At 38.0% G+C, this 15,759-nt stretch overlaps 3 protein-coding genes across 4 annotated transcripts; 1 reads left to right on the forward strand and 2 right to left on the reverse strand.

Moving 5' to 3' along the window:
• Window positions 1-330: 330 nt before the first annotated feature.
• On the reverse strand, window positions 331-7,880 carry LOC135087788 (importin subunit beta-1). 2 transcript variants are annotated; one of them, XM_063982580.1, is made up of 11 exons: window positions 7,709-7,880; window positions 6,986-7,227; window positions 6,714-6,894; window positions 6,364-6,623; window positions 6,090-6,276; window positions 4,859-6,000; window positions 4,287-4,457; window positions 4,082-4,204; window positions 3,243-3,377; window positions 2,605-2,762; window positions 331-2,113 (listed from the first exon to the last, which is right to left on the reverse strand). In XM_063982580.1, coding segments are annotated over exons 1-11 (2,658 nt in total). In that variant the 5' UTR covers window positions 7,767-7,880; the 3' UTR covers window positions 331-2,112. The 2 variants fall into 2 exon arrangements, with proteins under 2 accessions (XP_063838650.1, XP_063838649.1); XM_063982579.1 differs by lacking the exon at window positions 331-2,113 and having other exon boundaries at window positions 2,601-2,762.
• A 2,473-nt stretch (window positions 7,881-10,353) lies between these two features.
• On the forward strand, window positions 10,354-11,532 carry LOC135087790 (small ribosomal subunit protein uS13). Its single transcript, XM_063982582.1, has 3 exons — window positions 10,354-10,445; window positions 10,579-10,764; window positions 11,232-11,532. Exons 1-3 carry the CDS (start codon window positions 10,443-10,445, stop codon window positions 11,499-11,501), a joined length of 459 nt encoding a protein of 152 aa, XP_063838652.1. The 5' UTR covers window positions 10,354-10,442; the 3' UTR covers window positions 11,502-11,532.
• A 939-nt stretch (window positions 11,533-12,471) lies between these two features.
• Window positions 12,472-13,736, reverse strand: LOC135087789 (protein catecholamines up). The gene has a single exon (XM_063982581.1). The coding sequence runs from the start codon at window positions 13,602-13,604 to the stop codon at window positions 12,558-12,560; it is 1,047 nt and encodes a 348-aa protein (XP_063838651.1). The 5' UTR covers window positions 13,605-13,736; the 3' UTR covers window positions 12,472-12,557.
• Window positions 13,737-15,759: the final 2,023 nt, after the last annotated feature.

A 15,759-nucleotide genomic window follows, 5' to 3' on the forward strand; every position in this document is an offset into this window, starting at 1 on the left:
TCGCGCAGATTAGTACTCACTGACGCATCTGCATGGCAAGGACGGTTGTGATGTCATGACAGGGGGGGTGCCATTCTGGGGTGCCTTAGGCTATAATTTATATTATGACAGGGGGGGGGGGGGTGCCGCCCCGGGTGCCAACCTATGCTACGCCGCCACTGACCACAATCTACACAAGCGCCCTTAGCGGCGAATTCATACGCGATAGCCCTCATTACGCGGTGTAATAAAACAGGGTGTGTGTGTATAGGATGATTTGGAGTGGCACCTGTAAAGCAGCCAGCCACGCTTACAACAATATTAAAAGATAGGCAATAAAAGAAACAAATGTTTAATTTCTAAATGTTTTTAATTATCATAGAACAGTTTACATAGTAGTAGTAGTCAAACCAAAGAGTTTAGATGTAACAAAATGTTTGAATTGATTTTTGATTCGCGCAGGAAAAGTGGGTGGTATACAACGACTGGATGCCTATGATTCTAATTCAGAACCTTTCATGGCATGGCACTAGTCCTCACACATTCTCCTATCATACTTAAAATAGTAGTACATATTACACATTTTTGGATTTCTGATAATCAATATCAATTGTTTCCAGAACTTGAAAGTTTAAAATATGTACATAAATATCCTTTTATGCGGTGTAACAAAATTATTATATATGAATTAATACACTTTTCATTTAAATCTTGCATAATTCGCGCAAACATCATCCCTGTCAGTGATGCTCACAGACTAGCAGACACTCAAAAATATATTTAGAAATAATTATTGCTGTTAAATATCAAACTTTCCATTGTGTAATGTGTTTGTATGTATGAAAACGAGTAATAATTATCGAAGAAATTAATTTATATCAACGTTATTTTGGTTGCAACAAGAAATAAAAACTTGACGATTCTTAAAATGCTTTTACTTTTTTAAAGAATGGCATAATTTGTGCCACTCTTTTTGAACACATTTGTTGAATACGCTCAAATCGAATCAAATTATTTAGGGCAAATTAATTCATCTCTTCCCCAATATTGTGGATATTATTTCATGGGATAAGTGTTGCAAGATGATATTTTACGTGTTGTTTTTAATTTTTAATTTGGGCCGGTATTCAACGTGTTATTTAGATAAACATTAAACAGAAAACAGTTTTTAATTACATATGTACAAATAACGCGACCCCGAGAATAGAAGGCAAGACTTTTTATTCATCACAGTTCGATTCTATTATACTTTAACATAAACTCAATTAATAATTTAGGGTAACATCAAAATGGAATAACTATACATATCGGAAAATTATATTACAAGCTATGTAAAAATAAAAATATCTGTTATTGATTTTGAGGAGACTGGAATGTGATGAAGAAAAAGTAACTGTCACCAATATGGCGTCCTTCGACTCGATTACGTTGACGGAATCTTATACATTACACCAACTTTCACATTACGTTGACACATGCCTAAGTTTATAAAACATCTGCGATAATCACGCACGCATCAATACATCCATTCATAACCATTCACGCTACCTTCCATGCATCTTACAAAACAATAATAATTTATAAAATTCACAGTCCCTTGCACATGTGCATGCCTAAATTAACATACATCACCTTTCACACTAATCTTCTCTCAAATAATCACATTTAACCTCATATAAGTAAAGATACCACAGCCACTGTCTGTATTTATAATACCAAAGAAGAAAAAAATGCTTTGACTTTTAAGATCATTATGGAAAGATTACGGTCAGGCATACATAAATAATTTCAATATTACTGCGCTAGGTGCATCAAATGCGGACCAATAGACACACTATTCTATAAAGAAAACAGGATTAACTTCCAGCAAAACTTATTTCCTTTTGATAAACAAAAAATGTATAAAATTTTTTGTCATCTAAAAAAATTGAGAGTATTTGACCATTTAAAAAAATATAAATTCGACCTAACATTGTTTTGCTGAAAATTATTAAAAGCCCAATAAAGACCAAAATGTAATGCACCTAACGACTTATATGAATAACGACATGATATGACCTGCCAATATATTTTAATTTACCAGCAATATGTAGTTTGGAATAGAGTCACATCAGTGCTGTACCATGGTTCAAATCTGAAAAGAAAGAAAAAAAACTCATACAATCTTCCAAAAGGACGCTGATCCGGTGAAGGTCGCGGAAGGTGCCTAGATGAGAGCGGCACAAGACCGATCGTTGTGGAAATCCTCGGGGGAGGCCTTTGTCCAACAGTAGACGTCATTTAGCTGAAAGGAATGATCGAATCTTCCAAAAATGAGTTCTTGGTCGCCATTTGTTTTAATCGGCCGTCGCCAATAATAATAAAAGTGGCCCGTTATGCTACTTTTCAGTTTATCAGCTAGTAAGACATGATTTTAAGGGTCTGATTGCTGGCCCCTATTTCTGGAGACACAGCTGTAGAGGCTAGGAAGCGCGCCGCGATAAGCGGTTATCACGCCATTATCACAATTTTTATCGATTTTTCCCATATATTTTGACGTCGATTAAGTATATCACGCACGGCGCGCGTCCTAGCCTGGCTGGAGACCTAAATAGTTACTGAATGTGATATATGGGGCACACTTACCAGCTAGTGAGAGGCGCCTGCTGCTTGAGCTTGCGGATCTCCTTGGTGGCCCAGTTGGCGAGCGTCTTGGTGCGCGCGGTGCGCGAGCGGCGGGCGGCTTGCAGCAGGTCGAGAAGCGGCCGCGTCTCAAGCAGCGGCAACATCCGCACGCCGAACACCTGGTACGGTATTAGAAGGTTAAGTCTGTTGTTTTTGGAAGCATTATAACTTCACTGCTTGTACCCAGAGCCGTGAAAGATAATTTAAAAAAAAGTTCACTGGCTACTTTACGAAACTACGAAACGAACTATACGAAGTTTAGTAGTTAGCCGGGAGTGCGCTAGTCGGGATTCTCAGTAAAGCCCGGTCCGTGAGCACGTAGAATTTTGTCCAATTGCGAAAAATTGTTCGCGACTGTGCGACTGGCACCCGCAGTAAGTATGCGAGCGCGATAGCAACATAATTACGCGCGAGCGATAAGGATGGGTAGCTTGGGGTCATTGGACAAAATTCTACGTGCTCACAGACCAGACTATAGCAATTATGTAAGTAGCAAGTATTAAATTATCCATTTATTATCCCGAAGCTGTGGTAGGGTTAATACGGGGACGTATAGAAGTGCTTTTTAAAAGCCTACTTGCAAAAATAAATGAGTTTACCGTGCACAGGTCGCCCGTGAGTCCCGCGATGACCGACATGTGCCCGTCCGTGCGCTCCGGGTCGGACGCCACCTGGATCATGAAGTTCACGATCGCGGGCACGTGCGGCTCCACCAGAGCCACGTCGGACCGGACCTGCAGATTACACGGTAGCCATTACTTAAGATAAGATAAGATAAGAAGCGTTTATTTGCCAGAATACAGGTTATAAAGTTCTTACAAAAAATTTTAGTACAAGTATTCAACCTGCATGCTTAAGATGCTCCTTCTCAGAACTTGCTAAATGTTTGTGGTTGGTAGGGAAAAAAGATACAATATCTCCTAAGAAGAGTAAAATTTAACGATTCACTGGAACTAATTTAACGGCATTTGTGATTTTAATATAATGTACATTGTCAACTACACAATGTTGTTCATCATTTTCTCTCATCAACTTTCCTAAAAGAACACGTTATAACTTTGATATTGATAAATGTTATCTTTAACGTCATACAGCTTCCTAACACAAGTAAAACTGGTTGCTTAATAGGAAGCCCCAAACTAAAAATGTATAAAAGATAACTGAAATAAAGTTTATTTATTAAAAAAAATATATATAATTTATTAGGTATACAAAATGTATTTGAGATCTGCATTCAAATAAAAGTACGTCAATGGTTAATTCACGTTCGCTTAACAAGCAATGCGATCGATCGCCTTTGCACTGTTTCTTTGAGATTTTGAACACTCTTCTAGGAAGAGTATTTAGAAGATGAAGATAAACATTTGTATAAAAGAAAAATACTATCTGAGTGTGATAAACTCCATTATAAACAGAACAAATGAAATGGATTTCTTACCTCTCCATCAACACCCTTCAATCCTTGAATAATTCCAGTATATGCCTCCAGCACACTTTCCCTTAGTTCACCTAGATATTCTACCATGTCGTAGTCATTGCGATCGACTTGTGCATTGCTGGCCTGTAAATTATTTGTAAAATTATTATAACATGCAATAAATTAGCTTTTACTCAGTAGTCTCAAATTACAATATCAATTTTACCTGCAGCAACATCTGCATGACGACATCAAAGTACTTGGCAAAATCAGGACCAATGCTGAGGGCTATATCGCCAAATACAGATAATATTTGTGGCTTAACAGAGCGATGGATTGAAGGGTCACCAAGGTTTTCAAGCAACAAGTAAATAATTTCGTCGCAATAGGGCAGCACCTGAAAGAATTAAGAGTAAGTTGGAGTTTATTTACACCAGAAGGGCTAAGATGCGCGCCGTGACATACTTTATCGACGTCAAAATGTATGGGTAAAATCGATAAATTGGCGTGATAACCGCTTATCGCGGCGCACATCCTAGGCCTACAGGGGTGGCCAAGTTGATTAGACCATAAGATCTACTGTTTACTAACGAAACCTTGGGTAATCTACCACTTACATACTTCTTGAAATCTCAAATGAAACAGCATATTTTAGTACACAATCATGTAGTATTTTTTGCCTTGCCACGATCGACTGGACTAATAGTCGCGATCGACCGGTTGGCCACAATTGTTATACACCTTCAGACCAGACATTTAAAAAATAGATAAAAACAAGGAAGTCCATTTGATTCTTACCTTACTTTTCAGTGCGCGACAAATATCACCGGTAACTCCGACAGCTGCAATGCAAACCTGATACTCTTGGTGGTTCTTGAGACCAACATACAGATATCTCTTAAATGCATCCATATATTTGAGGAACCCTTCTCCAAGCACTTCAACCAGAGTAGACACTGCCATAAGTGCGTCTTCTTGAACACCACCGGCCTTGCCAGCATTACCAGCAAACATGGTCAAGAGAGCAGTCATTATAGCATCAGATATCTGAGGTGCGTCTTCAGGCGTCACTTTACGAAGCACAGACTGTAAAGTTGCGCAAAGAAGACTCTGAAGATCATTGAACTGAGAACGATCTGCTTGGCTTGAGAGATGAGTTTCCATTTGCAAAACTTGTTGCAATCGCTCTAATATCACCATGGTGGTCTTTTGAACAGTCACATAGCAATCAGTTGGAGAATTTTTCACCATTTCCATAAGTGCCTCATAAGCAGCTGACCTCAAGTTATGTTGTGCTGCATCTTGACGATCAGTTGTTTCTAGAAGCCTTTGTACAATAAAGTCGAAGTAGGTGGACATGCAATATGTCTTAGGTTGATTCGAATCTGTCTGGTCTGCCGCTTCGTATGCTGCTTCAGCTAATCCAGTGAATGCCCAGCATACATTAGCAGCAACACGAGGTTCAGCTTTCAGACCATTTACAAGGCTTTCTAACAGCGGTTTTAAATATAACTCATTGATCGCTGCTTCAGGAACTATTTCACAAATTCTTCCAAAGGTCCATGCAGCTGTATCTCGAACAGCCACACTCGAGTCGTACATTGCATCTATCAAAGTTGGCATTGCATTTTCTACCAGTGGTTTAAGACTTGTTGCTTCCAAACCACCCAGAATAGATCCGAAAGCCATTAGAGCAGCTTCTCTGTATCGCCAGTTCTCATTTTTAATATTTGAGTTTATGAAAGGTAGGACATGTGGTACGATCTCATCCTCACAGCAGTTTGACAGTAGCATCAAGCACACTGATGCAGCTTTGGATGGATTCCACTCTAATTCATCATCAGAGTCATCTTGTTTGGTAAGCTTTTGCATGAGAACAGGTGCTAGGTATTGCAAGGCTCCTCTGGCATAGAACCTGGAAGTGCGGACTGGTGGCCGTCCTAAAAATAAAAACAAGTTATTAATTTTAGGTTATTAGTAATACAGTCCTAAACTTTATAATAATTTAGAAACACTAAGGTATAGTTACCGGCTTCAGCTGCTTCTGCTTCCTCAATGGAAAGGTCTATTTCTTCATCGCTGACATTAGACCAAAATTCAATACCTTGTAGTGAAATTTCATCAATGTCTGATTTCATAGCTTCTAAGGTTATAGGGAAAAGGGCTTGTCCCATGTATGGTTCCATGTATTGATAGTAGAGAGACAGGATTTTAACCTAATGAAGAGATGAATACAATGATTATTATGAAATTTGATTTGGATGTGCCATTATGATTTTCAATTATAAGTAATGCAGACTTACTAAGCACTGAAGAGCTGCAACACTTATTCTCATGTCTGAAGATTGAGTTGCCTCACAAACAACCTCCATAATAAAATTCCTCTCATTTTCTTTATCAAAGTTAGCTTTTGTGAATTCCAGGGAGTTGAGGAGTGCCTGGGTGGCAGCCAAGCGAACGTGGCAACTTGGTTCAGATGATCTCATCCCATGAATTATAGCAGTGAGGATTGGATTGGATTGCTCAGTTAAGACTTCAGCATCAATTTCTTGGCAAATGTAACCTGGAATGATGAGAATAGACTCAATAGCAATATCTTAACAATGATAAACAAGTAACAGGTATAGAGAAATGTAACTCAATAAATAAATACCAATAGCTTCTAGTGTAGCTTCCTTTTTGAGTTCTGTTGACTGTGCATTGACTACATTTTCCACCAGCATGGGGATGAGGTCACCCCACTGCCCCACTGACAGCTCTGCAACAGCTACGTACGCTACACACTGAGCAGCCGAACTGGGTCTGCTATTTTCTGTTCCTATAGCATTCAAAATCTGAAAGAAACAATTAAATAAACATAATAAAAAAATTGTGTATTATTTAACTGGATTTCAGGCTGGAGTAGTGATGAAAGGCAGTTATTACATTATTTTTGATGTATAGTCGAATGTCCTCAGGAAGTGCAAGCCACCGTTGTTGGTACTGCTGTTTCATATTAGGGTCCTTAGAGGTAAGGTGGTTTTTAAGCTGAAGACCAGCGGCCATCCTGGCCACTTGGCTGTTGCCACCCTGGACGAGTACATCTGATAGTAACTTAATGAATGTTGTGAAATTGGTGGCCGCTGCCTGGTCCAAGTATTTTTCAGCTGCTTCCAGTTCATTTCGATCTGAAAATCAAATAAGCATTTTTTAATATGTATTGACCTAAACTACATGGCAAAATATACATATTTTTTTGGACATAAGGGGTGGAAGTCTTTTAAATAAATAGTAATATAACCTTCAAATTGATAACTCAAGTTGATTGTAACAAATCACAACAATATAAAGACCATTATGCTAATGCAAATAATCATGATAAAAGAATAAACATATTGGTAGGTTCTTTTCGCTAGTTGTCCCCAAAACATGGTAAGCTAGAAATTTCTCTAAATGACAGTTATGCGTGTCGTGCTATTGTGTCGATATGAACAAGTAATAGTTTATCATTATTGTAAAATGTTGAATGCTTATAATGTGCAGATAAGTGAAAGATTACATGGTAAACGATGATTACTAATTTAGACCAATGACATGAAATGCGAGTCCATTGACAGTTTGAATGAAACGCCATGCTCAACGATAAATTACATGGAACTTGTTACTTACCTGGTGAAATAGTCTTCTCTAATATTTGTATAAGAGTTAACGTCGTCTCCGTATGCATCTTGCTCCCCTTTCTTTTTACAAACTCAGGCTAAAAGAGTAAAATGGTAACCGAAAAACTCAAGAAACCGGCACACGACGAAGGAACATTCACAAAATGTCAATGTTACCAGCATTAAATTCAAACTTGAAATAGATAACTGTCAATTTTAACAAAAAAAAGTATTTTTGATATTTGGATACACCACACTTTAATTTGCTGGCTTCCATTAGGGCGTTAATAAACTTTCAATTTGTATGAAGAATCGTCCGATACTAAATCGGTGTAATGTGCGCAGTGCCCACTTTCGTCATACATGTCCTCATCATACGTGTCGCTAAAGAGTAATAAATTCTTGTACGTCATACTGAGCCCCGATTACGGTAACTTTTATAACGTCTACAATCCAGACGCGTTTCTGATTCTGCGATACGATTGGTCAAAACAGCTGACGTACGCTGTTGAACGACCAATCGTATCGCAGAATCGAGAAGCGTGTCTGGATTGTTGACGTTAAAAATTACCGTAATCGGGGCTCTGATTAACAGCCCGTTTCAAGTATCGGCCGACAAAAAATTAGTGGTCTCTGTGCCTAGGCTTTTATTCTGAAATGCAGTTCTTTGTACTAAAACGAAAAAATAATTGTATGCAAGGTTCAAATAATTTCGAAAGCTTGTATCGCGCATTGAATTTATTCCTCTTTTGTTCTGTTTGCTTGTTTTTAAAAAAGTTTTTTTTTATTATTATTTTATTTTACACTTTTTAGTTATATCTCAATCTCTGGGCCCTGATCAACATTTAGCACCAAAGTGCTCAGGAAGACGAATCCAACGAACCCAAACTCAATAAGTTTCCGCCGCACTATGGATCGAAATTGCGATTTAAGGACATAATTATGGACATTTTTTTCACAATTTCAATTTGAAAAAATTACCTATCGATAGGTTACGTTATTCTGATGAATAAATGCTGCACAAGTTTTTCTCTAAAACCAATAGTTTGGCTGGAAAAAAATATTTTCCATTTTCGTTGTATGGAATGAAACATAAAGTGGACTAAGTATTTCGACTACTTAAGCCTTGACAGATCTTGCTTTGCCTCCTAACTCTCGAACCTCATAACTTCTGAACGGGCAAATTTGGGCGCGTGATGATAGTGTACGATTATAATCAACAAACCATAGAACAAGACTCAAGTAGTTTCAAAGCAAGATCTGTCAATGTTTAGTCGAAATCGACCACTTTATGTTTCATTCCATACAATAAAAATGGAAAATATTTTTTTCCAGCCAAACTATTGGTTTTAGAGAAAAACGTTTAATGACACATGTCTCCAGCGCGGTTTTTTTGCTCTACATAATCAAAAAATGAACGTCAAGATTAAACATTTGTTGAATATGTTATTAAAACAATTAGAAACCATATTATCATTGTTTCATGTGAATTTTAGTATTACATTTTTTATTTTACATTCATAAAATGACAAGCAAAGCAGGGCGAAGAACTAGCATAGAAACAACAGACAATTTTATGAAAAATCATAGCATGTGCCTGTACTGAAGCTGAACAATGGGAAATGATGATTCCCACTTTGATAAAATTTTGCATGCCATCTATACCTACTCATCATCATAAAAATCGGCCCACCTACGTTTTACAGGAAAACTCGTTTCTACTGACACAATTCACACAATCATGGTGCCCCAACAATATTGGTGTTATTTGAAAGCCCAATAAATATCCTTAAAGAAAAACACATTTAATTTCTTAATAAACGATTAACATAAACGCGATATACCTACAATAAATGTGACTTGAAAAAAGAACTCACTTTGGGCTCACCTCTGGGATCAATTAGACCAATTTTTATGGTTATAAAACCAAATAATGATCTCACGTGTCCTCTTTAAAAGATGGATAGCGATTAATCCCAACTTAACAGTTTTATAGCCATAAACGTTGGCTCAAGCGTAAGCGTAACTACCTATTTTTTGAAGAAGTGACTCTGGATTCTTCTACAGACACATTTTTGGGGTAAAAACCTTTTCTTTAATGAAATGAAGTTTAGAACTAGGCTTTTAAATGGTGCCAATATTGGTGGGAAGTGGGGATGCATACGTTTGAAAGTGCTTGTCGCGGGAGGGTCGATTTTTGTGTATACTTAATATTATAAATGCGAAAGTAACTCTGTCTGTCTGTCTCTCTTTCACGCCTGCATAGAGATATTTTGAGTCCCGGGAAAGGACATAGGATAGTTTTTATCCCGGTTTTTGTAACAGGAACGCGCGTAATAAAGTTTTTCTGTGACAGACAAAATTCCACGCGAGCGAAGCCGCGGGCGGAAAGCTAGTTATGAATAAAGGGACATTATTTCCCACCACAAAACACCCTCTTTCCCGCATTTTTCAAGGTTTTTGATCAAATTTGAAATTACGCACAAAATTAATCTAAAAACCGATCTCGGTTTGTATGAGAACATCTCTTAATTTTTTTCCCATTTGTTAAGGGTGAATTGGGTAGGTTTGTAGATGACTGCCCCAATGGATATTTTCATTATGGTATTATAATTTTATTGCGTATCCGAACGTTGTGAGAACTTGTTTGACATGCGGTTGTGCTAATTTGACATTGACGTTCATGTCTTTTCGTGTTGTGGTGGTATAGTTCGCGGACGTTGTGCCGATCTAAGTTTACCAAAATGGTAATAATCCTTCTAAAATAAAGTAATCGCATGGATAATTTAATTTCAAAACGTTTGGCTCGTGCCGGTAGGATGTAATCTGTATATACCAGGGAATATTTATGTGTAATAAGTGTGAATATCTTTGTTTCAGTCGTTGGTAATTCCGGACAAATTTCAGCATATCTTGCGTATTATGAATACCAATATCGATGGCAAACGTAAAGTTATGTTTGCCATGACTGCCATCAAGGGGGTTGGTCGCAGATACTCAAACATTGTACTGAAAAAAGCCGACATTGATCTGGACAAACGTGCTGGAGAATGCACCGAAGAAGAGGTACAGTGTGCATTATTATTTGATTTTAAATTTGCTTATACGTACAACAGCATTTCAAACTATGCTGCACAGTTGCGTGCTATTTTTCTACCAAAATAGTCTGAAGTGCTGTTGACTGAACCTACTGCATCATGTTTATTAAATTTCGAGTAAAAATAATTTTTTGCTCGACTTGGTGGGGGCACTGCCGTGCCCCCAGATTCATGTTGATATAACAAACAAGAAACTACAGTGATAGATCTGGCCTTCGATTGGCCAAACTACATAATTAAATTCAACTAGGTACCGGAATAATCAAAAGCTGGAAAGCCTCAATCTATCCTTGAAAATAAATCGGGTTTTAGGTTGTCTAATGTCTTCTCTTCTGTTGAAAGAATAGAAGACAACAAAACTCAATTCAGTTTCTATGTTTACAATTAAGTTATTTGTTTACTGATTGATAAAACTTAACAATTCTTTCTTTTTAGGTTGAAAAGATTATCACCATTATGTCCAACCCAAGACAGTACAAAATTCCAGACTGGTTCTTGAACAGGCAAAAGGACATTGTAGATGGCAAATACAGCCAGTTGACCTCCTCTAATTTGGACTCAAAGTTGCGTGAGGACTTGGAAAGGTTGAAGAAGATTCGTGCCCACAGAGGTATGAGGCACTACTGGGGCCTCCGCGTGCGTGGTCAGCACACTAAGACCACCGGCAGGAGGGGAAGAACTGTTGGTGTGTCTAAGAAGAAGTAATTTGTATTAAATAAAAGATTCTTTGAATCCATTTTGATTTTTAATGGTTTTGAACCTTGATTACTCTCTGATCACCATTCAAAAATGATTTATGATCTACATTGACTAATTTTATTAGTTAGAAGTATGTAGGTACACTAACCAATTATTCTTCACTAGTGTTCAATTCATTCATTTTCATTTTAGAATCTGGTTATATAGCTTGATTTTTTGTATGTATTTTTACTTAGTTAACTTTAAATTTATTTAATTTAGATGTTATGAGCTAAAGCAGGTTCATAAGATCATTGTATGGACTGCGAACAATACGTACTCAGTCCATAGCTGCTGCTTTATAGGCATTATTAACTACAGCAATACCACAGATATAATACTAGTCAATACTCTAATGACATTGCTATGCTGTCAGAATACTTGAATACACCTTCACTACAGAATACCTAAAGTACGGCCAACTAACAGCGATACAAAAGGTCGATTAACTGTCGAACTATCTATTCTGTCTCTTCCCAGCTTGTGTATTTGTCGTAATGTCTCGTTCTTCTGCCAAAATATGTCGGTCAAACCCCTGCTATTCCAAATGACCATGACATTGGGTTTGTTTACATTTGGTATCGCTTCTCGTTGGTCGTACTTTAGAGCCCTAAGTTTTTTTAATATTTGATGTCTAGGTCTCTGGGAATTAATGTCAGTAAATGAATGGGTCAATAAACCTAACCTGATTGACATTTACATGTTTCTGGGGGTTACATAGGGCATAACCCCTACTGTACAGGTGATACCCCTACAGATAAGTATGGTGGTAGTACTCATTACAAGTAGGCAAAAAGGTAAAGAAAATACACAACTAAAAAAAATAAACTTTATTATAACATTAGTCTATAAATGTTTACTTACATTTCTGAAAATAGCAAGATAAAAGATCAAACAGTATTGTAATCAATTACAAAATCTTAAACTAGTCCTACATGAAAGTGTGATGATAATTTATGAATGAAGTATGCCAATGTTCAATTTAACACTTGGGTCATTGAAACTAAGTGGAATGGAATTGCATTATTCATATTGTGCTATAATCACCATCATGTAAACACCAGCTAATAGAGCTAATATTTCTTTTATTGATTGAGATAATTTGCTAGAACTTTCTAACAATTCAGGGATAACAGAGACAGTTGCTATATAAATAAATCCTCCAGCTGTAAATGGTAATATAAGTGAAGAAACAAGTCCTTCACTTGAACCTTGAAGATAAATTGATATTACTGTCCCAGAAATTGCTCCAAAGGCTGTCAATAATTGTAGCAACATTGCTTTCTTCCGTGAACATCCTGATTGCACAAGTATAGCAAAATCTCCAATTTCATGTGGTATTTCATGTAATAAAATGGTTACAGTTGTAATGTATCCAATGCTATTTCCTGCAATAAATGATGCCCCAATAGCTAATCCATCAGTAAAGTTATGTGTGAAATCAGCCGCAAGATTGAGATAACCAGCAATTTTTATTTCATCCTTCTTATCTTTGGCCTTTTTTTTCTTATCATCACTTTTCTTCTTATCAGATCCATGAGAATGTCCATGGCCTCCATCAAAGAGACGTACAGTCTTCTCTACTACTAAGAATGTTATAATTCCACCAAGAACTCCAAGACCCACAGTAATATCATGGGGCCCATGGGGTTCATCATCATTCTGGTGGCTGTGTGTATGGCTGTGACTGTGTCCAGCAGTATCTTCAGTGGAGGTCAATGCATGGGGGATTAAATGAAGAAAAGCGTCACCAAGAAGACCACCAGAAGCAAACGATAATAGGATTTTAAGTAATGGTTGTTTTTCTACAGAACCATCAATGGGTATGAAGAATAATATAAAGAATGGGACAATGCTTATGAATACTGTAGAAGACAATGCTTTAAAGTACAAGTCGTAATCACCGACATTCTCTTCAGTTTTATGTTGTTCATTTGCACTCTTTGAGTATTTGTATGCCGGTGGTTCACTCCCATGTGAATGCGAGTGGGAATGTCCCAGAACCACTGCAATAACAGTACAAATCAAAATCACACATGGTAAAACTCGTTCTCTCGTCACAAACATCATGTCTAACTTGATTGGTGTGACTAATAACTTTTAATCTTCAATTCCGCGCACATTAAAACTGTAGGCAGGATTCAGTTATCTTGATAATTAGACTAAAATTTAATTCACTGTAGTTTAATTGTACAATTTGTAAAACAAAAACTTGCTGCTTGCCACATTCATCGTTTCCTTTCTTCCACACTATTACTTTTCTCTATGTTCCACACATCCACTCGTCATTCAACTGTCAGTGTCAAGCACAGATATGGATTAGAGGTGTCAAGCAAGCACATGTCAGATAAGATATAGATGACCCACGCTGAACTGTCCCACCAACACCAAACTCAATGACAGGGGGGCGCTACCATCGTTCAACTATATGGTTTCCAACATGGCAAAATTCTGAACCAGCGATCCGGTATTAGAGATGGGTTATACTAGGTAAATTTGATACTAGGTGCACCTATTCCTAGTATTTATTAATACTCGATCCAAATACCTATTCCACCTAGTACGTAGTAATTTAGCATACTTGACGCGACTAGTGCGGACTAATCCACGTAATATGACTTTAAAATACAATTTTTTTGAAAAGATTCAACCGTAGTATGAATAATGCAATTTGAAATTGAATGATAATTCCTCCCTTCATACTTCAACAGGCTTTGGACTGTCAACTTAAAAGTTGGCGTATTTCGTTCGTTTCAGCCAAATGACGTCCACTGCTGGACAAAGGCCTCCCCCAAGGTTTTCCACAATGAACGGTCCTGCGCTGCCCGCATCCAGGCTCTTCCCGCGACCTTTACCAGATCGTCGGTCCACCTAGTAGGAGGCCTGCCCACGCCACGTCTTCCAGCCCGTGGTCGCCACTCGAGAACTTTCCTGCCCCAACGGCCATCGTCTCTACGAGCTATGTGCCCCGCCCACTGCCACTTGATTTTAGCAATTCTGCGAGCTATGTCGGTTACTTTGGTTCTCTTGCGGATCTCCTCATTTCTGATTCGATCACGCAGGGAGACTCCGAGCATAGCCCGCTCCATCGCCCTTTGGGTGACCTTGAGCCTTCTTATGAGGCCCATAGTAAGCGACCACGTCTCAGATCCGTATACCATCACTGGCAACACGCATTGGTCAAATACTTTCGACTTGAGACACTGCGGTATTTCGGACGTGAGTATATGGCGAAGCTGGCGTATTTAAAAGATATCAATTTCATAAAAATATTTACATATTTTTTCTTATTTACATGAATATGGTTTGACTACGTTTGTGTACGTTTGCTTCGTCGCGCTCAAATTTGTTTGGTCAGACAGAGACGGAGTGAATCTCTACGTTCGCACATAAGCTTAGCGAGAAATACTAGGTGCGCGTAATACACGACTACGGATTACGCAATAATAACCTCTATTACTTTGATGGTAGGGTCGGAAATCGTGTAATTTATAAAATACTAGGTGGATCAAGTATTTAAAAAATTGGAATAGGTGCCGCCTAGTACTGTAAAATACCTAGTGTGTGGATCTGTTCTAGTAAATACGTCTCATCTCTATCCGGTATTGACGATGGCGCCCCACTGTCAATGTCATCGACAGGACAGTCCAGTATTTTGGAACTATAATGGCTTGGTTTCGATTTGTGCCAAATTCGGGCCAAAACTTGTAACTTGTAATGCTAAATCATATTACTTGATTTTTATAAGGACGCTTTTCTATTAAAAATTAAAACTTAAATGGAATGGAAGCTGTTAAGCTGATCATTATTTTTTCTCAACATCTCAATTAAATTTTAAAATTATAAATAAGTAATAACTTGAAAAAACGAACTGCCTAAGGTGGGAATTGTACCGACGACCTTCTGCCGGGCGACTGCTCTTCCCAACTGAGCTGACACTGACACTGGATGAACCTTTAGAGCAGCGGTTCCCGAATGGTGGTCCGCGGAACCCTGGGGTTCCGTGGAAAGGCCGCAAGGGTTCCGTAAAAAATATTATCCCACGTTTCGTGACCGACGTTGTTCGCTCGCACCGACTTGTTTACGCACAAGGGAGGGGCAGGGCGTGCGGGCGGAGTAGTACGGGGGTTCCGCTAGGAAAAGTATAATCAATTAGGGTTCCTTGGCAAAAAAAATTGGGAAACCCTGCTTTAGAAAATCTAACCAATGAACCCGTCGAAATTTT

Source organism: Ostrinia nubilalis, chromosome 3, assembly GCF_963855985.1.
Source record: "Ostrinia nubilalis chromosome 3, ilOstNubi1.1, whole genome shotgun sequence".
Lineage (NCBI taxonomy): Eukaryota > Metazoa > Arthropoda > Insecta > Lepidoptera > Crambidae > Ostrinia > Ostrinia nubilalis.

Bases quoted from the DNA above. Each gene is read 5' to 3' on its own strand.
- LOC135087788 (XM_063982579.1), bottom strand. From the start codon at position 7,766: ATGCATACGGAGACGACGTTAACTCTTATACAAATATTAGAGAAGACT. The intron at 6,624-6,713 runs GTATTTATTTAT...TCATCATTCCAG, and splicing joins AGCTACACTAGAAGCTATTG to GTTACATTTGCCAAGAAATT. The intron at 4,458-4,858 runs GTAAGAATCAAA...TAATTCTTTCAG, and splicing joins GTCGCGCACTGAAAAGTAAG to GTGCTGCCCTATTGCGACGA.
- LOC135087790 (XM_063982582.1), top strand. The intron at 10,765-11,231 runs GTACAGTGTGCA...CTTTCTTTTTAG, and splicing joins GAGAATGCACCGAAGAAGAG to GTTGAAAAGATTATCACCAT.
- LOC135087789 (XM_063982581.1), bottom strand. From the start codon at position 13,604: ATGATGTTTGTGACGAGAGAACGAGTTTTACCATGTGTGATTTTGATT.